The sequence below is a fragment of the Anser anser genome (genome assembly GCF_964211835.1).
Source record: "Anser anser genome assembly, chromosome: 7".
NCBI classification, from domain to species: Eukaryota; Metazoa; Chordata; class Aves; order Anseriformes; family Anatidae; genus Anser; species Anser anser.
The window spans coordinates 20251660-20275590 of NC_139727.1; the positions used below are offsets into that span (position 1 = coordinate 20251660).

At 47.1% G+C, this 23931-nt stretch overlaps 2 protein-coding genes across 6 annotated transcripts in view; both read right to left on the reverse strand.

Moving 5' to 3' along the window:
* Positions 1 to 3375: 3375 nt before the first annotated feature.
* Positions 3376 to 21795, reverse strand: ERLIN1 (ER lipid raft associated 1). Of its 5 annotated transcripts, none has more exons than XM_083844861.1 (12): positions 21599 to 21795; positions 21164 to 21287; positions 19746 to 19827; positions 19240 to 19286; positions 12870 to 12931; positions 11761 to 11886; positions 10491 to 10564; positions 6156 to 6214; positions 5040 to 5131; positions 4410 to 4499; positions 4054 to 4133; positions 3376 to 3852 (listed from the first exon to the last, which is right to left on the reverse strand). In XM_083844861.1, the coding sequence occupies exons 2-12, from the start codon at positions 21274 to 21276 to the stop codon at positions 3634 to 3636; spliced, it is 1044 nt and encodes a 347-aa protein (XP_083700987.1). In that variant the 5' UTR covers positions 21277 to 21287; positions 21599 to 21795; the 3' UTR covers positions 3376 to 3633. The 5 variants fall into 5 exon arrangements, with proteins under 5 accessions (XP_083700987.1, XP_083700988.1, XP_083700990.1 ...); XM_083844862.1 differs by having other exon boundaries at positions 21607 to 21777; XM_083844864.1 differs by having other exon boundaries at positions 21563 to 21770.
* Positions 21796 to 21947: 152 nt separating this feature from the next.
* CHUK (component of inhibitor of nuclear factor kappa B kinase complex) overlaps positions 21948 to 23931 on the reverse strand; it is a 29628-nt gene continuing 27644 nt past the window's right edge. Inside the window, exon 21 of the mRNA XM_083844855.1 lies at positions 21948 to 22346. Coding sequence (XP_083700981.1) covers positions 22320 to 22346 — 27 coding nt within the window. The 3' untranslated portion in view covers positions 21948 to 22319. The remainder of the gene's footprint in view (positions 22347 to 23931) is intronic.

Below are 23931 nucleotides of genomic sequence, written 5' to 3' on the forward strand. Positions count from 1 at the left end.
CAACTCTGCCCAAGGACCCTGCCCCTGGGAAAGGTTCCATGCTAGATCCATGTAAATCACATGGCTGCAGCATGCGTGGCAGCCCAGCTCCCACCCCGAGCTCTGGGGGTGGAGGGTAGAGACAGAACAAGCTGTAAATACCACGTTCACTGCACAGCTCCACCATCCTGTGGCTCTCTTTGAGCTTGGCAAAGCTTGGGATGCTTGAGGAGCTTCCAGTGTTGCAGTCAACAGGAGACGCACCGGAGGCAGCATTACTGCTGCGTGAGCGGCAAAAAGCGACACCAGCTCTAAGACACACAAAGCCACCAAATAAATGGTAACAAAATAGTTTTATTGTTTTTATAAAAAGAACACAACACTGTGCATGTAAACTTGAACATATGTATAGTGCTTTTTATAAAGAAGGTGCTGATCCAGGAGCAAGCCCCTCTAGTCACAAGAGCATGCAGGCCCTTCTGAACAGAGAGAAAAACCAGTTCAAAGCCATGTTCCCCATTACATCCACATTCTCACTCAGCCCTCCCAGCTGAGTGAGAAGCAAAGCCCATCCCAGGTGTCAAGGCCACGCTCATTCAGCTGCCAGCCATGGCACCTCACCCTTTGCACATCCACTCAGGCTTCTCCATCAAGTGGGGTTGGAGGCTTTTGTGCAGGGCACCGAGCATCATGCAGATATTGCTGCAGGATCTCAAACCCCAGGAGCATCGATCACCGGTCCACAAGACAAGGGGTGGAGGTGGCAGATGCACACCTAGCCAGATGGGGACAACATTTAGCCAGAGTGACAGCCACTGGTGGCAAGCCCACACACACACCTGGATGGCTGCAGGGGCAGGAGATGGCTCAACCCTTCCTACACCAGCTACCCTTCTCCCTGTGTGGGGGTCTTGCTGTAGCTATCTGCAAGCTGCCTTGGTGTCAGTCCGAGGTTCCCTGATGCCCTTGCTCCCCAGAACCTCCAGGCTAGCATAACCCACCCTTGTCTGCTCACCTGTGGCATGACCCCTGGGGTCTGATGCCAGCAGTAAGCAATGCCTAACCCCAGGCAATTCTGTAACCCCTCTAAGGACAGCTTCTGTTCACAGAAAGCCTGCATTCATCTCAGAAGCCAAACAAATTGACAAGGAGAGGCCGTGTTTCTGCTGCAAAGCAACTGCTACAAGCCAGAAACACTGAAGGGCTGAGATGTGACTCCACTGGCTCCTCAAAGGCCTTCCCACAGGGAAAAGGGGGTCTTGTAAATCCAAGAGTACTTCCAGGAGCCACTCCAGTCACCACAGCCACAAAGCATGCTGCCACCCCGCCTCTGGCCTGTACCCTTCCCCAGGGGCAGGCCCTGCCGGCTTTAGAAAGGCTAACCCTGTGCCTGCCTGTTCCTCTGCCATCACCGGCCGTGGGATTTCAGCACCCTTCCTGCTTCCCCACCTCCACGAGGAGTCCTCAGGGTCCTCAGCAATCCCTGGCCACCAGCACCTTTCCATCTCTGCTCTGCAGCAGGAGGACACTGCTTACCAAAGCCTTTGGCAGCAAAGAGACAAGCTCCCCCTGCAAAAGCTCTGCTTGGCAGTCCCCAGGCATTACATCTGTACGTTGCACAGAGGCATGCAACCCATGTGCCATGCACATGCATCCTGAAGCAGAGTAATAACTAGGCATTGGGAGTCTGCAGATGGAGGAAAGGGTCAAAATATCCCTGCTCTACTCCAGAGATAGATGAGAAGCAGCTGGACAGGAACTGAGAAAGGGTAAGGCAGCCTTTGTTACTGAACTTCCTCAGGGGGTGACACCACCATCCTTTCAGCCAATGAAGCTAAACAGCATAAGCAAAATAGCACTGGAAGGACTGACACACACACAACTACCTGGGGAGATCATTAGCAGACATGTTCATGTTGTTCATTCTGGAATTGAATGCTCCACCAAGGCAAAAGCTAAGTAAGTTCCTTCCCATGCCAGAAGACTGTAGATGGTGCTATGGACAGAAAAGCAGGAACGTACAGATATCCAAGGCACACGGAGGAGAGGTGGTCTCTGAACATGCAGTGGGTTAAGAGCCAGACAGCACTGCAAGCAGGGGCATGGCCTTCTGGCTCAGGTCTTTGCCAGTGGCTTCTCCAGACATCTTCTCAGACTGTCACAGAACACAACAAGAAAGAGGTTCTAGAAACAAGCACATCCTCATAGGCAAAGGGGAGCATGGAAGAAAAGAGGAAAGCAGGTTATACAAACAGATTTCATCCCCCACAAGGAAATTCACCTTTGCTGCATGCCTCTTCTCTCACCCTGAAGTGATACACAGGGAGCAGGGAAATGGGTACATCACAACACATGCCAGGGGAGGAGATCATCCCGCCAGCATCGCTGATGATTCAAAAGCCTGGGAGGCAGCAAAGCCCAGCCAGTGCCTGTGGGACTGGAGACAGACTCCCCACTGCAGCTGGTCAAGGATGTACAAGGCAGGTCCAGCTTCTTGGAGTGATGAATGCTGCTCTGGGGAGTGGCGATGCCCTGCCAGCTTTGCAGCTGAGGAATCAATCTGCTGCAGAGCAGGCTCAACTGCACAAGTGGGATGGAGAGTGCAAAGCAGCACTGGGCTGGACAGGCTGCCTGCTGACCTCAGGCACCTGGTTCTCTGCCTGGCAGTGGTCTGTAACAGAAGGCCATCTGAGGAGCAGGATAATGACAAGACTCCTGCACTCCACCCCAAAAATTTCTTGCATCTCTCATCACTTCTCTCCTTTTGCTTTGCAGCAAGGCAAAGCCATGGAAATTCAGCACCCTTTCTGTGATGAAAAGACCTAGAGGGAAGCTGTAGTCTGACCAAAGATTTCCCAGCTCTGGACCCTCTGTTCCCAACCAGCTGCTCTGAGGTGTTCCACGCACTCTGAATTCTGGTTTACGGAGCAAGGTGAGACCCAGCCACCCAGGTGAAGTGTACTGCAGTCAGTCACGGACACCCAACGTGAGGCTCTTGCTTGGAGAAGGGGAGTTACAGAACCCCATCAGAGACTGCTTGCTCTGAGTTATCTACTTTCCACTGCCTACAGGAAAGGAAAAGATTATGGCTATGCAGATCCTATTCAAATAATCTATTCCACACCAAACCACTCCTTGCTGGGTCTTGCCCTGAGCAGGAACATGCAGCCTCTGCTGGCCAACAACAGAGTCCTTGAGGAGAGTTATGTCCCGTAGGCATAAATCTGCCTTGGAGTCCACAAAGTGAAGCTTCCCCGGCAAGACGAAGGAAAACTCTTTGCTTAGCCTCAGCGAGAGCACTGTGGAACAACCAGTGCGCAGCCACATCGCACTCAAAGCCACATATCCTACCTCACGGGTAATGCTTGCTAAATAATTGCACCTACTGCAGAAGGCTTTCCTGGTGTCCGTCTTTTAATATTCCAGTATAGGTATGTTAGTACAGGATTATCCCTCATTTGGAAGCACCAATTTAATAGGGAAGAAACGGAAGAGGCAGAGCACTTGCAATGTGCTGCTAGAAGAAAATCAACCCAACTGCTGCCTATATGCAAGATGTCCACATATGCCACATCTGCCCCACCAGCACAGGGCAACATCCCCATTCACAGCTGGGTAAGCTGTCAAACTACACCAGGTCTCTTTCTACCTCTGTCAGCCAGTACTTTCCTTTGGTTTGAGGTGGCTTTCTGCAGAGGTGTCTGGGACTTCCTGTGAAGAAAGGCTGGTTTCTTGGGCAGTCCTCAGTTCAGCTTGCTGAAAGGCACAGGAATCCAGAAACACATTGGGGATGCTGTCACCAAAATACAGCTTGCTGTTTGTAGCTATCGCCTGATACTTCATTAGTTCCAGATACTCGGGGGTAAGTTTCAGCTACAAAAAAGAAACCAGAGACTGTAAGAGACAACTTTCTAGGATTGGCATCATTAGACTTCATCTCAGGTAGCTGCTTCCTGGAAGTTGGAATGTGGGCTATTAAATCAAGTGGTTTTTTTTCAGTGCTGCCCACCTGAACCTAGTCTGTGCAGAGGAAGAGTAAGCAAGTCCTCTTCTGACCAGCTTTCAAGTGCTCACCTTGTTGGAATCAGCCAGCTTCCGAGCAGTGTAATACTCTGCATCTGCTTTTGCTTTCTCTCTTGCTAAGAATGCAGCATCTAACACAGCAACAGAGGATGGACAGGAAAAGAAGCATTAGCAAGTGAACAAGTACAGCATGCCCAGCACGGGACAAGCTGACCCACGTGTACCTGCGACAGCTCTGCTGCCAGGCACCTCCACTTCTGGCTTCTTGGAGAGATAATCTCATGCTACTGCACCCTTTATTATTTTTGTAGGACAGTACTGCTTGTGAGCCCAGTTTGGGGTTTCTCAACCCGCAACCACCCTTAGGCTGAAAGATGCCCCCAGCAGCATGCCAGCACCACGGTTACCTTCAATCTCAGAAATTCGCTTCTCAGTTTCCTTCTCCATAATCTTCTGTTGATAGTGAATCCTGGCCACCTGAGCAGCCTTCTCTGCCTCTGCAATCACAACAGGCTCATCTCAGATATTCGCTTCTCAAGGCCTGAGCATCAGCACCCTGACCCCAGCCCTGGTCAGGGACATGCTGCCACGCAAGTGATTTGCCCTCTGCTGCCTCCCTTTCTGCTTGGGTCCTATGGTCCTGTATAGGTTCAGTGCATTTATGCTTCAAGCAACAGTTATAGAAGGACAATAGTGCTGATGCTTCTAGTACTGAACTGGCTGACACTCCTTTTACAAGTATGTCAACGTTCCCTGACTTGGGGACATTTTAAAGCACAATCAGTTTTGCTGGCAGAGGGGTTAACTCTTGACCTGCTGCAGCAGCAGCCGTGCTGTAGGATGGAGGCACTCTTTGCTCTGCTGCTGTGGGGAGGGAGGTGGGAAGTAGATACAGCAACATAAACACTCCTGTTTTCTACTGTCTCTGACTGTTGGTGCAGCTTCCATCAGGACAAGGTCCTGTACCAGCTTCCTGGGGGATGCAGGAATGGGAACTCTGTCTAGCCCCAGTCTGCTGGTACTGACTGCTCACTTACCAATAAGCGCTTTTTTCCGGTCTGTCTCTGCCTCCTTCTCTACTACCTTCTGCTTCTGGGCTGCAATGAGCAGCTTGGTCTTCTCAGCCTCCCTGCAGGGCAAAAGACAATATTGCATGAAAACAGAGCAGGGGAGCAGTTCTGCAAACAAGGGCACTAGATGCCTGGGTGGGAAGATGTTGACCAGATGTCAGCAGCATTCCCTTGCAGCAATGAAGGCTAGCTCCGTCTTCAGCTGCATGAGCACATGCATTGCCAGCAGATCAATGGAAGGGATTATTCCTCCTCTTTATTTGGCACTGGTGAGGCCGCATCTGGACACTGCATATGGTTTGAGACCCCCCACTGCAAAGGGGGCATCGACAAACAGAAGCAAACCCGGGGAGGTTCTGGTGATGGTGGGTGGAAGATGTGTACGTGTGTGTGGGGGGGGGTACGTGTGGCCAGGATGCAGAAGCAGGGCTTGCTCAGCTGCAGGCAAGGAGACACCAGGGTCCCAAGGGCACCTCCTCTGGCCCAAGGGGGTCCTGGAGATGCTGGGGCCAGACCCTGCTCCCAAGGGTACAGTGAGAGCACTGGAGGCACCAGCACAAGTTGTAGCACCAGACACAGCCCCGAGGAGACAGCCCTTCCCATGCAAGCAGGGCGTTTCTGTCCTCGGAGACAACCCTGATGCACTGGGACACAGCCCCAAGGAACTGTGGTGTTGGCCCTGCTTTTGGGAAGGGGTTTGGACAGGAGATCTCCACAGGTCTGTATCAACTAAAATCTTTCTATGATTCTTTAAGTTTGCAGACAGGAGCTTGCAAGCAAAGCACAAGGACTCCAGAACCCTGAATTCAGTTTATCAATCTTCTACAGGTTCTCTACAGATCAGTGTCCCCTCCATACGGGAGCAGTAATGTAGCCTTGCTACAGACTAACCATCTAATAACCATGAAAGGCTAAAAGGCTTCAGAGTGAAAGAGATATGGAAATGGAAAAAGACTGCACAGGTGTACCTAACCAAGCAACTGCATGGCTAGAGTCCACCTCTCACCTTCTGAACATAAGGTTAGAGTCTTCTAACAATACACTTCCAAACCAATTCATACAGTTTTAGGTGTTGCTACTCACATGAGCTCAAAATTTCTTCGGATGGCTTCTGGTATTTTGGGTTTCGTAACACGAACAGCCTATGAAAAAAAAAAAAGTGGGTGCATTTTAGATTAAACATTTTGATGAAATCTGCATAGCTACGAAATGTCTTTGCAAAACTGGACATCTTCAAATTAATCCAAGACCACATATAGAGGATTCCAGTCCTTGTGTACAACACAGTTGAGTACAGCCACTTTCAGACAAGTACCTTACATTTTATTTCCTGTCTCTGCACCTTTAATGAAACCAAAGTGATCACGTAATGAATGTGGAAAAGACTCCTAAAGAGGTTCACCAGCTCTGTTAGAAGCCCAGCTCTCCATCCCACAGATGGGAAGACTCCTCAAGCATCACCAGACAACAGTTCCCAAAATAGTGCTCAAGAAAGGGGCTCACCAACCCAATGAAATTAAATTGCAGGAGTAAGAATTGCAAACAGAGGCAGAGCCACAAGCTCAGTAATGAGTTTTCTAGGAGAAAAGCTTGCAGAAGCTACCATGCAATGACAGACATTGCAGTGAAGACACAGGAGAGCAGCAGGGCATGCGAGGCAGCGGGGCACAGCTGCTGCATGTGACCACTGATCACCAAGAGCGATTTGCATGGCAATACTGATACCACGTGGCCAGAGGCAGAGCCAGTTGCTGAGCTGCTCTGCAGAGGGCTCCCTCTGAAACAGGAAGGAAACATCTAAAGATAAGACCAAGAGCTGATGCCTCCCAGCCCATGTGCTGCCTGGTTCATTAGGGAGCTTTGCAAGATGGAGATTAACACAGTCCATGGCGGTACAACGGCTTCACAACCCTCCTGCTCCACCTCTACTGCAGGCCTAGCACTGAACCTGCTGCTCACTTCTCTCTGGGGCCAGCAAACCTGCAAAGAACAGATCTGAACTTCCACAGAGGGGAACATCACACGGGCACATCCGAAACAAGTCTTTGCAGGTGGTAAGAGAAAGGGAAACGTTTGTATGACAGGTACTCCAACCCTGTTACACGCATCCTGTCTGGAGAGAAGCAGCCAGCCTGGCATCACAAGACACTCAGGAACAACTGCTGCTTCTCTAAACAAGCAAAGCAAGCAGATTTATGGGACATCAGACCAGAACATCTTTCAGCGAAAGGATTTTTTTTAAGCTCCTGACAGGAACAAAGCCTCTCCAAGTCCCTGGAAAGGTTCTGCATGCAGAAAGCTCACCTTGAAGCAACTCCCTCATGCTCCCAGCCACAGCAGGCTGCATAGAGGTATATTATTTCTACCTCTGTAATACCACCTGCACCAAAACAAAGACTGGTTTCCAGAAGCGTGGCTTTTCAAACATGGTCAAAGATTCCTTTTCACAGTTATTAGGAACCTCCCTTGCTGGCCGTAATCTTTCAAAGATAAGTGAGTAGCTTCACAATGTCAGGAGGCAGCAACTCAGACCCCTTGGATGCATCCCCCCTGGTTTCACCCATTTGTGTATTCCCATCTGCCTAAGCGGTTTCTATGCTCAGTCGTCTTCTACAGCAGGCAATGCTTTACCTCTGCAGACTCTGGCAGCAGGGTAAGGACCTGGGCAGTCTGAGGGCAGGCCATGCTGGAAAGAAGTGATGGGCAAAGAAGGTGCCAAGTACGTGAGCCTTTTCCATGTTCTTGGCCACCACGTCCCCTGCCCCACAGTACAGTAGGCCCATGGCTTCTTGAGCCTTCCTCTCGCTTGGATGCACCTCTGAAGCCCTTTATGTTGCCCTGCACATCCACACCATTAGGTCCAAGCCCCAGCTCACCTATCCCCTTTTGTAGGCTTTTCACTTTTCAGCTCAGCTCGGCGCACTGTGTTCATCCATACCAGCCTCCTATCTCACATACTAGACTTTCTACAATTTGGGATGTCCTTGACATTGAAGCAGACTCCTGCTCCCCTTGGCCATCCATGGTAGTCACTCGTGGGACCCTGCCAAACAGATCTTACACAAAGTGAACTCTGTTCTCCTGAAGTCCAGGCCTATATATTCTCCTGTTCATATTGCTTCTCTAAGGACCTTGAACTTACCACCTCACAGCTGCTACAGACAACGCTGCTATCTGACTTCACCTCTCAACCAGATCTTCCTTCTAAAAGGTCCAACAGAGCATCTCCTACAGTCAGCTGTGCTCACCAGTGCCAAAATCCGTATTCGACACCCTTCAGAAAATCTGGTGTTGCCTGCAGCCAACCCTTTCTGCCCTTCCAAAAAATATGTCAGTGGTTAAAGCTCTCCATGAGTACTAGTGATAATAACGCTTCCTCTGCTTTTCCACATGCAGCTTTACCTACTTCATTCTTCGCCCAGCTAGGGTGAAGGTCTGTAGCAGAAAAGGACCACACCATACCCAGTGTTTGCCTGGTCTTTACCTACAAGGTGTCTCATCTCTCGTGAGCTATCCCCAACAAGCCACGGGACTGCAAACAGGCACAGGTTTCCAGTTGCACATTTTTGTTTCCCAAGATGCACCCGTTTATGTCCAGACACATAGGAAAAGCCCCAGACTGTGCTGCTATCTGAAGGAAAGTGCAAAAGCCAGCCCTATGACACTGTCCCTAGACACCTTCTTACTATCCACTGGCCTCCGCTTCTCTTAGAATCATACAATATCCCAAGTTGGAAGGGACCCATAGTGATCATCAAGTCCAGCTCCTGGCACCGCACAGGTCTACCCAAAAATTCACGCCATGTGACTAAGAGCACAGTCCAAACGCTTCTTAAATTCAGGCAGGCTTGGTGCAGTGACTACTTCACTGGGGAGCCTGTTCCAGTGTGCGACCACCCTCTCAGTGAAGAACTTCTTCCCAAAGTCTAGCCTAAACCTCCCCTGCCTCAGCTTGACACCATTCCCACAGGTCCTGTCACCGGTGACTAAGGAGAATAAATCAGCACCTTCCCCTCCACTCCCCCTCATGAGGAAGCTGTAGACTGCGATGAGGTCTCCCCTCAGCCTCCTCTTTTCCAGGCTGAACAGGCCAAATGATCTCAGCTGCTCCTCATATGTCTTCTCCTCTAGGCCCTTTACCATCTTTGTAGCCCTCCTCTGGACACTCTCCAACAGTTTTACATCCTTTTTGTACTGTGGTGCCCAGAACTGCACACAGTACTCGAGGTGAAGCCACAACAGTGCAGAGCAGAGCGGGACAATCACTTCCCTTGACCGACTAGCAATTCCAACTCTTCAGACTGTGGTCAACGCTCCACTTAGAAAATAAAGTTTTTTTATCAAGCAACTTGCAGGATTCGTCAAAGTTTCATCTACATTAAATAGTTTTAATAGAACCTTGAAATAAATGCTGTTAAATCCCTCTAACACCACCTTTTCAATAATGAATTGGGAGGGGCCCTTTATCAGGGAGTGTAGTGATAGGACAAGGAGTAATGGCTTTAAACTAAAAGACGGTAGATTTAGATTAGATGTAAGGAAGAACTCTCTACTTATGAGGGTGGTGAGACAGTGGCACAGGTTGTCCCAAGAAGCTGTGCATGTCCCATCCCTGGAAGTGCTCAAGGCCAGCCTGGATTGGGCTTTGAGCAGCCTGATTTGGTGGAAGGTGTCCCTGCCCGTGGCAGGGGGCCTGGAAGTAGATGATCTTTCAGGTCCCTTCCAACCCAAACCATGCTATGATTCCATAAATTATTAAGAAATAATAAGAAAAGATCTGAGCTTTTCATCATGATGGTAATTTTGTTTTACGATAATCCTCCATAGGAATGCTGTGGGCAATGTACAGTTGGGTATTTGGAAGAGCAGAGCCATCTCATCTTTTTTGGTAAGATACTGCCTGTGGTTGACTCTTGTCAACAGAGCAGCCTATGGCAAAAATACGCCTTAAAGCGGAAAGTAATATTTACTGCAGCACTTCATATGCTGTCAAAGGGAGGCTCTCTATCCCCGCACAGCCAGCTTAGCTAAATGTGGCAATAAGAATTGCAAAACAGATTTAGTTTCATTCTTCCCCACAGTGGAAGTTTCCAGAGATTTCCATTTTAGCCCTTGCAAGCCTAAGGTTTACCCAGTTGGTTGCCCTGAACTTCAACATGACAAAAACTGGCAGGTCCCATAGCCTGACTAAGACTAAAGATGATCTTCTAACATTAAACATAAACAGAAAATCATAGCATTTCAAAGTGGTAACTGTTACATGGACAGTCTTCAACTGACAAACCTCATATCTCCAGGCTCAACTATTTCATGAGGTGGAAAACAGAAGCAAGAAACTTCATCAAACCAATAAAACGTGAGCAAATGAGAGGTGGGAAATAAAAAAAAAAAGAACGTTTTGTTAGGCAAGGAACCTACCTGGATAGTAAGACCTGGTGCCATGACATTGAGATCTTTCTGCAGGGCCAGCTTCAGATTCTCATCTATCTGATCTGTTTGGAGGACAAGAGAGAGACCAGTTAGCTTTTATCACCATTTCTCCTACACCTTGTGTGGCAACAAGTCAGCTGGCTTTGAAGAGGCATCTCTATGGTGCAAGATAAAAAGACTTTTTGAGTACATTGCTTCCCTTCCTATACTCCCTGGAAAATATTCCCAAGAGTAGAGCCATAAGAACCACACACTAGTGCCTCTGGAAAAGTTCAACTACTGATGAACTCATGATACCTGAGCTGAAGGTAAGTGGCTTTCAGGGTCTCAGAAAGGAAACATACCCAGAGCCCACAGCAGAAGTCCATCCCTCCCTAGCCAGAGCCATGCCAACCCCACTGCCAACAGCAAGCTCTGCCTTAGGTCTTGAGGGACATGCTGGATCCAATACTTGCTACTGAAAAAAATGTATTTCTGTCACTTCCAAGTTCCAGGAAGATTTTTCCACTAAACTGGACAGTTACAATGGGATTAAACTGCATGTACCATCAGAAAACTCCTCTCTGACTACAGATATTTGGCAAGTCTGAGTATAGCATTCAAAGATCTACTGTTTCTTAACATTATAAGTCTGACAGCCTTTCACCTTCCAAAGTGATAAATCCATTTTCCCCTGCTCCTTCCCTCAAGAAGGAACATAATGCTGTTATGTCTTTGGAGCCACGGGTATATGCCAAGGTCAGGGCACTGGATCCCAGGAGCAGAACATTAAATGGCATAATTCCTGAATGACTGATACCCCCTTGTGAAAAAACTAGAGCAGTGCAATGAACTGCAAGCACGTCCCTTCTGGCTCTTCCCTGCCAACAGTCAGAATTAAGCTTTTAAAGTAAAGAAGTTAATTCAGCAACAGGCTGAAAAATATAAGTGAACAAGAAGAAGCATCATCATAATGAAGACAATGAGCATGACTCCATGCACAATAGCAGAGAAACTACTTAGTATATCCAGAACTCAGTCCTAAGTGGAAGGGGACAAATCAAATTGCACATATAGATGGGGTAAGACAAAGAAATCCAAATCATTAAGGAGTGAACCTAAAAAGGAAGTGGCATACAGATACATAAGGAGATGGTTTCTAGACTACAACTTCAGTACAGAGGCTGTTTGCTCACAGGACACTGCTGTAACATATTCCACAGCAGAAGAGGGAGACTACACAGACCTTGGTGTGTGTGTCTGGCTGCCATCCACTTACCAAACAGCTCGATGTATACTTCCTGAAGAGTATGAGCACTGCAGAACTGATTCAGCTCATGATGAATTTTATTGAAGATCAAGGTCTTATCGTAGTCCGCAGTGTAGTTTTTCACAATATCATACACTGAGGAAATAAGAGAATTATCACAGCTCACCACCAGCATCGATCGCATCCAGTGACTCCGTTGACATGTACTGCTTTCTGCAATGCCTGAACCTCAAAATGACAGCTCAAGACATTAGGAAAGTAGCGCAGCGCTACTCAGGAAAGACATCAGGAAAGTAGTGCAGCAGTAGGTCACCAGAGAGGTGGGGGACCTCCATCCTTAGATGTGTCAGGACTTGGTCGGACACAGCCACAACTGCCCAGACCGGCTGTTCGTGGTATGCCTGCTGCAAGTGGGAGGGAGGTCAGAGGAGAAACCCACAGTGGTCCTCTCCACAAGCACTGCTGGGGTCGTATGACTTCAAAGAGATGAGTCAATACAGCAACACATTTTGTCAAACATTGTCCTGTTTTATGATCAGCATAAACAAATGAAGCCCGTCCAGGACCCACATGTATAGGAAAGGACACTAGAAAAAAGTGATAAAAAAGCATAATTCCCACAACTGTAACATGAAAAATGCCTCAATAACACAAGAGTTTTGCATTAAACTATGCTGCTGAAGAAAAGCTGTTTGGGTCTTTGGGCTTGGCAGCTGGTGAAATAAGTTAAGAGGCTCCTACATGGGATTTGCCTTTGTAATGGTCTCAGTAGTTGAGCTGGCAAGCAGCTGGGAGCTCTGCTGTGTACGCCGAGTTTCACAGGTCTCCCTTCTCTTCAGCTCCAAGAAATAGGATTGCTCTAGCACTTGCCACAAGCAGCCTAACACGCACAGGTATAAAATCCTTCAGGGGAGAAGCAGTCCTAGAATTTACTGTCACCTCTGCAAATCTATGGCTCTTTGAAAAGCTTGCAGACACAAACATGAAACTAAGTGGTGGGAACCACAAAGGTACTAAGACAGAAAAAAAGGAAGCAGTGTTGCAAACCAAGACAGAGCTGCTAGAGGATGAGTGAAAACAGTCACAGTGCTGCTTGTTGAAACAGGACAGGAAAATACCTGCATATGGTGCCAATTTATTCACAACTTCTATTCGGTCAATGTAGATCATAACACCGCCACTACAAGTGAAAAAGAGAGTTAATGGATTACTAACTAAATTGTTAACACTGGTCTGCATTTAAAGCAAAGTTGTCTTTTTTCACCTTTTTACCAAACTGTTGGAAACTTGCAGTTAATTTTTACCCAGAACAATTCTGACCTCTTGAGCATTTTGCAATCAGATGGCAGCAAGCAAGCCCCAGCTTTGCACAGACTGGTCCCTCTCTCTGCATAAATCAAAAGCCTGTTTCAACAAGTCTGCAAGGCAGCTTTCACTTCACCTTATCTCCTACTCAACCAACAAAAGGAAAATACCCTCAAACAGGAACGTAGCTGCAACCATCAGAAAGGTGGAGTCCAACACAATGAAGGGAAGGCAGCAAGGACAGCAGGTAACACCTGCTGCAAGCAGCAGGGCCGCCTCTGTTTTACACAAACTGGAGACAGATTGCAGCTCTTGTAGGCAGCAAACACATTTAAATAGAAAATCCACTTAAGTTCACTAACTCCAGCAGTAACTGGACAAGGTCACTGTCAGAAATGAAAGAAAGAAAGCACGTAAGAGATTTTAATTCACATTCATGTGTCACCATGCCACACCACAGCTGCTCTGCAGCAGTAATGCAGCTGCAGGAAAAAAAAACCAAAAACCTCCAGATGCTGATAGGAAGGAACCCACGGCCCTCCTGGCGAGACCAGGCGCTGTCAGATGGGCCAGAGAAAGTTGGCAGGGCTTGGTCTCACGAGCACTTCCAAATGCTAACAGACTACTGGAGCTACTGCTCATACTCCAGAGCAACAGCAGTGACAATCCAAAACAGAACAGAAAGCTCTGAGCCAGCCCCCAAGGAAGACTCACTAGCTATTTATTTTAAACCTGTGGCACTAGATAGGAATAAACCATCATCAGCACATGGACCTCCTGATCCGAATGAGGTCTCCAAACTTGTCTCTCAGTCCGAGGCATCAAGAGGCTTCCAGTACACTTCCACTCCCTTTCACTACCTTAGCCTCTCCTAGAGCTCATCCCTACCTTTAATTTATGAAATTAAATGCCATTAAATTCAGGCCTTGTTTATGACACAGGTGAAAAGCACAGACTCTGCAGTGTAGAAAAAAACTTGCAACAGCTCTTAACTCTCTCAAGAGCACGTTTTTAAAGTATGATACTCTCTCAGTTTTACCCTCTGTTGAAAGGCAAGGCACAAACAAGAAGTTTTAGCAGAAACCATTAAGAGTCAGCTGCTCTCTAGATGTGGATCTCATCCGGCTCCAAACTGTGTGTTTTAACTCAGATATATTCCCCACAACCAACTTGGTTTCTTATTTCGCACTTCTTAATCTCCATCAGTTAAAAGTTAAGCTTGCAGAAAAATTACCTTGCCAGTTTTAAGCCAAATCTTATTGCAAGTGGGCAGATTGAAACAGGGAATCATTTCTGTGCTCTTTTAGGAGAGGTCTGCCAGGCACAGCCTGTAGCTTGTTCTACAAACCAGTGTGCTTCACGGTAAGCTGCTAGTTGAAAAAAATGATGATGGACTGCACTTGTCTGCTGGGAGGTAAAAGCCAGCAGAAAAGACATTCATGGCTGAAGAGAAACTTACTTCCTGGTGAGATAATACTCTAAGGAGAATTTATCTCTTTTTTTGCTCAAGATTTCTTTCTAGGCCATGGTCATTCCTTCTGGCTCTCTTAAGAATTATTATTACTTTTATTTAAGACAGGCCTTCGAAGTCCTTCACAGATGTGTCAAGCTATGAGCAGTTATAACAACACAGTATGTGCATTTTTCTCCATCTCATTTGTTCTGCACTCTAACTGTCCCTCCATGCTCAAAAAAATGACTATTTCTCATTTCAAGTGACTTCCAACAGCATTCCGCAGGATTTTCTGAACCTGCTTTCATCCTAATGATTTGCTCCAGTCACCTCACAATGCTTCCACAAGGACAGGGAAATCCAGTTACCATCTTGGCTTATCTTCAAAACATCCTGGTGAGGAACCATAGCAGAAAGTGTGGGTTTCTTCCACCGCAACCCCCCAGTAGAGCAATGCTGCACATTTTAATACTGGGGTCCTTTTCGCATTTCAATTTTATGGGGCTATTAGAAGCAAAATGATAACATCTCATACAATCCGTCTCCTATGCAGCATGCATATGCAACTCCTCATCACCTCACGTGCAAGAAAGGCACCTCAGGTCAGAAAGGACTGCCTGCTCACCCTAAACCAACCAACACTATCTATAACTCTTCCAAGGATCCCAGCCACCAGTGTGGGTCAACAGAGAGGGCATAAGCGAGTATGCTCACTGAATAGGCGGGCCACCTCCTTCCTCACTGAGGGTGCAAGCCTACAAAGCAGTTAACACTGAGTTTTACATTCAGCCAGCTGTTGAAGCATCTCATCTAACACTGGGCAGCACGGATGGTCCTTTGGACCTTGCTGATGTAGATCCAGGAGCCAAACTGGACTGTAACACACTGTCCTTAAGATGAGCACTTCAGACAAGATCTCCTCGCAAACGGCCTGGTACAGAGGATACTGGTAATCTACTGGGCTGCAGGAGATAGCATCCTGGGCAGTTTGGGGACAGTTGTTCTTGCAAAGCACCATGCACTGATCTGAGATAAGAATCCAGCTGCTTTACTTGTGCTTTGGCACCTACAGCTTAAATGCCATCTCGGACAACACTCTTCCCATTTCAGCAACTGACTTCCACTCAAAAAACACCCCAATTTACAAAAGCATGCTCCTCGCCAGATGCAAGGCAGGCTGACTCTTACAGTGCAGCTCCCGCAGGGACCTCCAGTGCTTACAACTCTGCACCATAGTTTCCACAGCCTCTCACGCACTGGAATTTGCAGCCTCTGTAATGGTGACTCACGGGGCCCAAGGTCCTCACGTCAGAGCTGCTCACAAGGTTGGTCAGACAGAGCAGCCCTGAACTGATCGGGCTCTTTAGTCAGGGAGAAAAGAACAAGAAGAAATCCATAAGAAGTCTGAAAGGAGAATCAGCACATTGGCTATGTGCATCTGGGAGAAGTTTAAGCATGTGGCAGTTTGCTGTATCATCTAAGAGATGAAACCAAGAAAAGTTGCAGGGAACACAGCTAGAAAGAGACCCGTGGTAGCGGTGTCTCTACTACAAACCTTCAGCAGTACCTGTCAGCCCTAGCCACAAAACAAGATGCTCTTATTCTGGGTACTGCTAAAAAAAAAAAACACAGTAAAAAAAAAAAAAGCTATCCCGAACTTTAAAGGACAGGTGAAAACGTACAGGGGATGCTACAGGAGACTGACGTACACTAGCAGGCATTTCAGTAGAACTTTGCCTCATACATTTCCGGATTTTAGCGTGTGTCAGGCCAGAAGTCAAGGGAAGAACTAAGGATGCTGCCATAAAAGAGGCTATAAAAAAAGCAAACCTTCAATGCTCACTGCTAGAGCTGACCATAGACAACACCAGACCAGGTTAGGTAATGACAGCATATAAAAACAAGGCTTAAAAGTTAGACCTGATAAACCTAACACATCCACTTGCAATCTGCATAACACATTTTTCCACAGGACTAGCTAACAGGGATCCATCCCAGAGCAGCATTCCTCTAGCCTAGAATCTTCAGCACAAACACAAGACAACTCTCACGTTTGCAAATAAACATCTAATACTACAAATAAAACATCTATAATACTAATACAAATAAAACATCTAATGTTACCTGGGTAACAATACTACTTAGTGTCTTGGCTATTTACTGTTTCTTGGCATGGTAAAACCTGTACCATATTTAGCATGAGTCCTTCCAGTTAAGTTTGTAAGAAAAATGCCACTTACCTAATTCTCTCACGCAATATTTGACTAAACTACTCTCAACCTGTTTATTATATTGCACAAGCAATACGTTCAGTGAAGTATTCTTCAAGTCAGTTCTTTGGAATACCTTGCTCTTCTACAACTAGTTTATTGAGCTCTCCTGATTTCTCCTTTATTTTGGAGATAACAGACATGCCGTGAGGAAACTGCTGAACTTCCCAAGGAACTGAGCACGCATTTTCTTGTCAGGGAAAGCCAGAAGTCTCAGACACTAGAGGCAATCACATAATTGATTTTCTTCATGGCTTAGAGCACATAAATATCCTACCTGCTATAATGAAATGGTTTTAGTCTCTGGGGTGACAGCTGTTTTATGAAAAACATACGTCTGGTGCCAAAACATTTTAAAACCTCTATTGAACATATTCATTTAATACTGTCAAGTATAAATGGGACAAGTAAGGCAAAAATTGGAGATGGGCACCCACACAGCCACTGGGAATCTTCCCAATGTAGATGAGGATACAGGGAACATGAATAAGGTGGAAGAGAAACCAGCCTTTGAAGTCTGATGGTTCAGAATACAATTACAGAACTTTTAAGTGTTTAGGGTCTACTCCTGTAACAAACTTTGAGCCTGGATAGTAAAATTTCAGATTTGATCCGTTCATTACTTATAAACGAATGTTTTATTACAGAAATTTGGATTCAAAGCTTTGGAACGGAGTGGCTTCAGACTTTGATTCCAAATGCAGAAAATTTGAATGCATAAAAGAAAATACAGAAACTCATTCTAGTAATAACATCTTAAAAATGGAAAGGTCTACTGGGACCTCTGGTCTGAAGTATATTCAATTACTAAGAACTGCTTCAGCAGCTGTTTGGTGTATTTGAGCATGCTTATTACCTGTAACTTCACAATGACTTGTAGTGCACAACTGAATTCTGCAACTCTGAAACTTAGCAGGAGCTTAATGAACTTGGTATATGAAACTACACAGTTTAGCTGTTAAATGACAAAACTGCAGAACAGCTGAAGCTGGCAGGGACCTCTGGATCTCCTGTCCAACCTCCTCTGCTCAAGCAGGGACAGAGCAGCACAGTTTAATTTTGACTGTCAGTATGTCTACCGTGGTTAAGCTTCAGCAGAAATCTCTGCTTGGTCTGTTGAGACGGCTTCCAGGACAACATCTCTGGCCCAGAGGTGTGACGCTGTTTTACGAAGTCCAGCAGGTGAAATATTATTGATACTCATAAGCCAAAAAAGTTAGCATTAAACACATTCTTAAAACTCTGCTCTGATGACTTATTTTTTACTGTGCCATTTAAGACATGGAAAAATCACAAGTCTTACTTCTCTTCCAGCAATTACTTTTCATTTGCACCCAAAGATTCTTTACCTAATAACAAAGCCCTGGCTGCAGCTCTGAACAGTAGCATTATTTACAAACACTCCTGTAAGAAGTTTAAGATCTAAAATTTAAACCTGTTAGCAATCCGTAAGAATGTAATGTTAATATTTAAGCCCAAGCAGTATCTCATGACTTGCTATAGGAATAATTCTAAGAACTAATTCTAAGAAGAAAAAGAGATCAAAATCAACTTTGCTTTATTTAAGATGTCACTAGTGTTCAACTTTTAATTTCAGCAGGGTTGCTATGTGTCATTATTCAAGTCATACTGGCAGTTTTTTTTTTTTAAAAAAACAAAAAAAAAAAAAAAAAACAAAAACAAAAAACCACCACCACCACCAAAAAAAACCAGAAATATTAGGAGTACATTACAGTTAAAACATAGGAAGAATCACCAGTTTTGACTGATCCTGCAGGAACAGATTCAGTGATCCCTTTAACTTGAGAATGAACGAACAGACCAGAACCTGCAACCCAACTCAACTTGCCCTCTCCTTCTGTTCTTGCTCTACTTGTTGGAATTATAAAAGGATCAACTTAATTATGAAGCAGGCAAGGGCCACCCATGCATATGCTGCCTCTTTAGCCTGCCTCTTCCTTTATGTCAGGTGAAATGCTTATTCCAAAAATGCCCCAATTATCCCAAGAAACTCATTTTCTTGAGCTGTTTTTGACATGAACCATCTCCCCTTAAGGAGGAAGGATTCCTATTTTCCCATTCATTATTTACTTCTGCCCACTACTGGAGCCAACACTTGTATGAGCCACAAGCCTCAGACTAGAAATAATGCAAAACACAGGGCAGTCCAAGGCACAACAATGGGTTTGCAGAGTAACTGAGGGAAGAAAACAACAAGTTAAGAGAATATCACCGGAAATGCAAACGATCTCTGAACATAGATTCCAGTGAAAGCAAGAACATTCTCTCCCATACCTCTGCTTAATTTCCAAGTATAATGTATGTGTTCATGTTTGGGACCAATTTTAGGGTAGGTGCCTTTACTTTTCAGCCTCCGTATCACAGTACTATACACAGTTGCAACCTACACAATGGAACACATCTGCTCATCACCAGAAGAAATACAAAGAAAAAACATACCTTGTCCCACAAGGCACGTTTTTCACTTCATCAGTCTGCAACGTGGTCTGAAATAAAAAGACAACCAGTGCTCAGAAAAACACCGTGTTCCCAAGGAAGATTGTGCAGTATCCAGTCCCTTACAACCATTACATAGGCATGTGGAATCAAAAACATGTCCTCTACCTCCCTCGTGACTTCTGTAGGTGTGAGCTGAAGACAGACTTTGTTCTGACTGCATTTTGGGAGACACAATGCAGCTGTGCTCATTTCCCTACTCATACTTCCTGCAACTCTCCTGGCAAACAATCAGGCCACAAATGCAGACTGTCTTCCTGAAGCGAGGCATATCTTGTCCAAGCAACGCACATTGGCACCCAGGTGGTGGGAACAAAGGGCTTCTGAGGAGCTGTAGCTCCAACTGCCAACTCACTGAGCCCCTCTGGAAACACCAGTTACCTAAGTCACCCCTATCCCTTCTGACATTTGCTCCCACTCACCCTCTTCCAAGATGAGGAGGCACTAACCTGCACAGATTTGAAGGTGGTAATGAATGGGAGCATGATGTGGTAGCCTGGTCCACTCGGACTAGTTAACAATGCACCACCCCTAGAGAGAGAGAAAGAGAAATGCAGAAAAAAAAAAGAGAAAATGGAGAAAAGGTTCAAGCAAACAGAAAATACTATGTGCTGGTTCCAAGAGAGAGAGCATGTTCAAAACGCCAGGAGTCACAGCTGTGGTAAGGCAAATTACATTACTCACCTGCTCCAAAGTTGCAGCATCAACACAAGGTGTCTCAGAAGGAGTCACTGCAGGCCTGTAACCTTATAGACTACAATACCAAACAGCAAGCTGGTGAGCATAAAGCAAACTGCCCTGACTACACAACTCGCCTATAAAAGAGCTGATTCTGCATAAGATGCTTGTCTGTTGCCACTTGACAATCATTTTCTTCAGTCCTGTGAGCAATTAACTTCTAGAGGTAGCAGATATTGCTAAAATCCTCCATCACTGGCAACATTGCAAAGAGCTTCAAGAACACAGATTTTTCTTCTCTAAATAGTTGACTGGCAACCATGGAAAAATCCAGCAGTTGGTGTGATACTGTCAGTTTGGATTTCCACAAGGCATTTGGTACAGTCCCTTACCCAAAGCACAAAACAAATCTGCAGTCTCTTGTGTGGTCAGACAGTTGGTTAAAAGACAGGAGGCACAGAAGAACTCTTAAGTGATCAATCCTCTCAGTGCATTAATGTCTCCTGCAGCATCCTGCTTCAACGCACTTGTAATAAAAGGAAAAAGCAGCACAAAGGAAATGGCCCATGATGGCAAATGTGAAGTGTAGAAAGGATGTAACAGAAATATAGCAGAAAAAAAGGAAATCAGAAAGGCTGGGTACTGAATTCCTCTGTTCTTTCATTAAAGTTTGAAGTAAAATCTGGTCAACAGGTGGCATTTAGTGACTGCGACCACTCTCTCTCTTGCTCTGCAAAGACTATCCACAGCAGCTGCAAGCCCCCTGTGAAACTCATTCCTGAGTCAATATTCTGGATGGCCTAGCACAGAGGTAACAGCACTCAGCATGAGAGGGAGAGGGTCTACAGATAGGAAAGGACTGGGTGGACCAAGAACATTGGCTTTAAGCTTTTAAATCCAAGTTATGACCGGAAAAGCCATCTCATAAGAGATACGAGAAGTAGCTCAGGATTCAGAAAGACCAAAGTTCATAATGGCTCTGTACACAGACGGGCTTTCTAGACCCATGTTGGTGTAAGAGCGCAGAAACAACTCAGCCCGCCAATCTCTGAGCGAAACCCTGAGAAAAAAATCAGAGGGCAGCAATCACCTCCAAACGTGGTCCAAGGGCCGAGGAAGAAACCTAGCGACAGGAAAAAAAGCTACGCAAAGCCACAGAACCCTTCAGAGCGCCAGAAGGAAACAGTACCTGTAATACACAGCCAGGTGCCCCTCCTCAACCTTGTGAATGGAGGAGTACAAGAAAAAGACGAGGACTCCCGTGGCGGCTGCAACTACCGCTCCGGCCTGGGCCATGGTCATTCTCGCAGCACCTGCGGGACAAACACGGCGCGGCTCAGGGGACAGCGGGGCCGAGGTCCCGCCTCCCCTCCCGCTGCCCTTTTTGCAACGGGAAGGGAAGGGCCTGCGCGGGCCGGCGATGCGGGAGGCGTCCCCGCAGCACCCCGCTCAGCACCACGGCGGCCTCCCCCGTTCCAAGCGCTGTTACTGCCTCGGCCGCCGCGCTCCGTCTCCCCCCCACGCCCCCGCCCCGCATTACCGCGACCTTCCGTCGACGCCCCCCGCCCCGGGGAGCCGCACACCTCACCGTCGCCCTGCGGGCTGACCGGGGACCGGCTCTTACCCGGTTACCTGGCGGAGCCGTCCCGGGGGAGGCGCCCGCCGGGCTCCTGTGAGGAGGGAGGGAGGGAGGCGCGGGCCCGGGCCCGCTGGACGCCGCTCCCCCGGCGGAAGGCGAGGCCGGGCCGGGCCGGGCCGGGCCGCGCCCGCTGCACCGGCGGCCCAACGGGTCCCGCCGCCGCCCGCGCAAAGGCTCCGCCCCCCCCCGCTCCCCTCCCTCCCTCCCTTCAGCCGCCGGGGGCGGGAGCGCGGCCGGGGAGGCGCCCGCTGATGGCGTCACGGCGCGCGGCCGCGGCCCGGTTGCCCGAGCAGGGCGGCAGGACGGCTGCGGGGGGCCTGGGGGCAGCGTTTATTTACAATAAACTCGGGTTAAAACACACGCGCGTCTGCGGCACACGTCGCGAACCGCTCCGGCCCGTTCTCCCCCCCCCCCCCCCCGTCGCCTTCCTTGGCGGGGCCCGGCCCCGGCCCCTCAGCGCGGAGCCCGGCAGCGGCGGCTGCTTCCTCGGTGCGGTGCCGCCCGGCTGGGTGCTCTCACGGCGGCAGGCCGCCGAACGCCGTGGCTGCCAGTCCCGTATATCCGCTGCAGCCGTTGTCACCAGCTCGGCTGCGGTTACAAAAGGCGAGGCGAGGGGGCTGCTGTGCCCCTCCGTCACGGCGCGGGGCAGCCCAGCAACCTCTCTGCGTGCAGGCACTCGCAGACAGCGGCACGGGGGGTCCTGGGGCTATTTCAGCCAACTCCAGTCAAAACCCTGCAAGAAGAAGCAAGGAGACGACTGACGTGAAGGAGGCGACTGTTCCATGCCTGCAGGCAAGGCGGTGAGCGAAGGGTTCTCGCTATCTAGCGGCTCTCCTGAAAAGCATCATTTTGACGGAACAGCTGGAAAAATCCTCACAATTTCACTGCTTGGTTTGCCTCCCGTGCAAAATTCCCTGTCCTCATTACAGCACTCAGGCATGTCACAGGCTGTACTGTGCTGTCACTTCGGAAATTATATCCTGTGAATATGTGATTTTGGGAATTATATTCTGTGTCTCAACAAAACCTAGTGCCACTGGTCCTAGTGATTGTACAGGTACTGCAAGAACACAAAAAGAAAACTAAAGTCTCCAAGTTATACTTCTGTAAGAATAGAGAAAAGAATTTTATAGTTATTCTTTTTTTCCTCTGTGTTTTTCCAAGTGAATTGGACAACTTCAATTTTCTGCTGCTTTTCTGTTGCCTAACTTCTGTTTCATGATGCAAGGAAAACAGGAAGGAAACCAAGCATAAACAAACCCTATGCTGATCTGCAGAGCGTGATTCCACCACAACAAACAATCCTTCTGGGTTAAAATATGCCAGAGACAGATGCTGCACCTTGGAATGAGAGGCCGGAGAGGACAGATTAACAGGTAACTAGGCAGTCATAGGTCTGCTTTCTCCTCTCCAGCAACAGCAAGGAAACACAACAGGAAAGACTGTATTACAGAATTGATACCAACCCTGTGAGGGCTGAACAGAGTATTCACTGACCAATGGCTAAAGACCAAGCTATGCGTAATTAAGGTTGTTTTCTTACTAACGTAACTACTTTGCATTAATCAGTGGCTAATTTCATCCCCCCATGCATATTGCTCAATGCCTTGGTATTATGAAGTTGTCTGCAACTCCTACTAATGAGTTTTCATTTGCTGATGAGTTTTCATTTCACTGAACTCATCCTGAATAACTTAGTAACTCCAGCAAACTCAATTCACTGTTTACTATGTTTCATAAACAGCAGAACATTAAAATGTCTATGAATTAAAATGTTTAAGAATTACAAGAGCTCCATTTCATCAAACATCTCCATTTCTCCAACCCTCTGTTCCTTGCTATTTTGGCGGTTACAACTGGTAAACAGCTTTAACTTTTTATCCCATGAGAACAGATGTTAGCCCTAAGGAGACGCTATAAGAAGCTTTTTGAAAATCTGAGGTATAGCATGCCAGCAGATCTCACTTCTCCACAGATCAGTGACTTCCTTAGAAGACTGCAGTAAATCTGTGAGACAATCTCATGCTGACAGAAGCTGTATTGACACTTCTCCTTGATAAAAAGGTTGATATACATGCCTAATTGTTCTTTTCTCATTATATTTATATAGGTGTTTCTATGATATAGCCTCCAAAATCAGGTAAGAACCTTTTCTAGAAACCTGGTATTCTGTGGTGCTCTTCATCCTCCCAGTAACTGAGCTCTTTTAAGCCGTAACTTACCAGCCTTCACCAATAGTTCAGGAACAGTTTCAGATCACATCAACACTTCTGGGTGATCTTTATCTACTTTTGTCATGTCTTGGTATTTCAAACACA

Excerpts from the sequence above, each read along its gene's own strand:
- ERLIN1 (XM_083844861.1), bottom strand. The coding sequence starts at position 21,276 with ATGACCATGGCCCAGGCCGGAGCGGTAGTTGCAGCCGCCACGGGAGTC. Across the intron at positions 6,215-10,490 it reads CACCAGGTCTTACTATCCAG|GCTGTTCGTGTTACGAAACC; the intron begins GTAGGTTCCTTG and ends TTTTTTTCATAG. Across the intron at positions 4,134-4,409 it reads GCGAATTTCTGAGATTGAAG|ATGCTGCATTCTTAGCAAGA; the intron begins GTAACCGTGGTG and ends TTGCTGTGTTAG.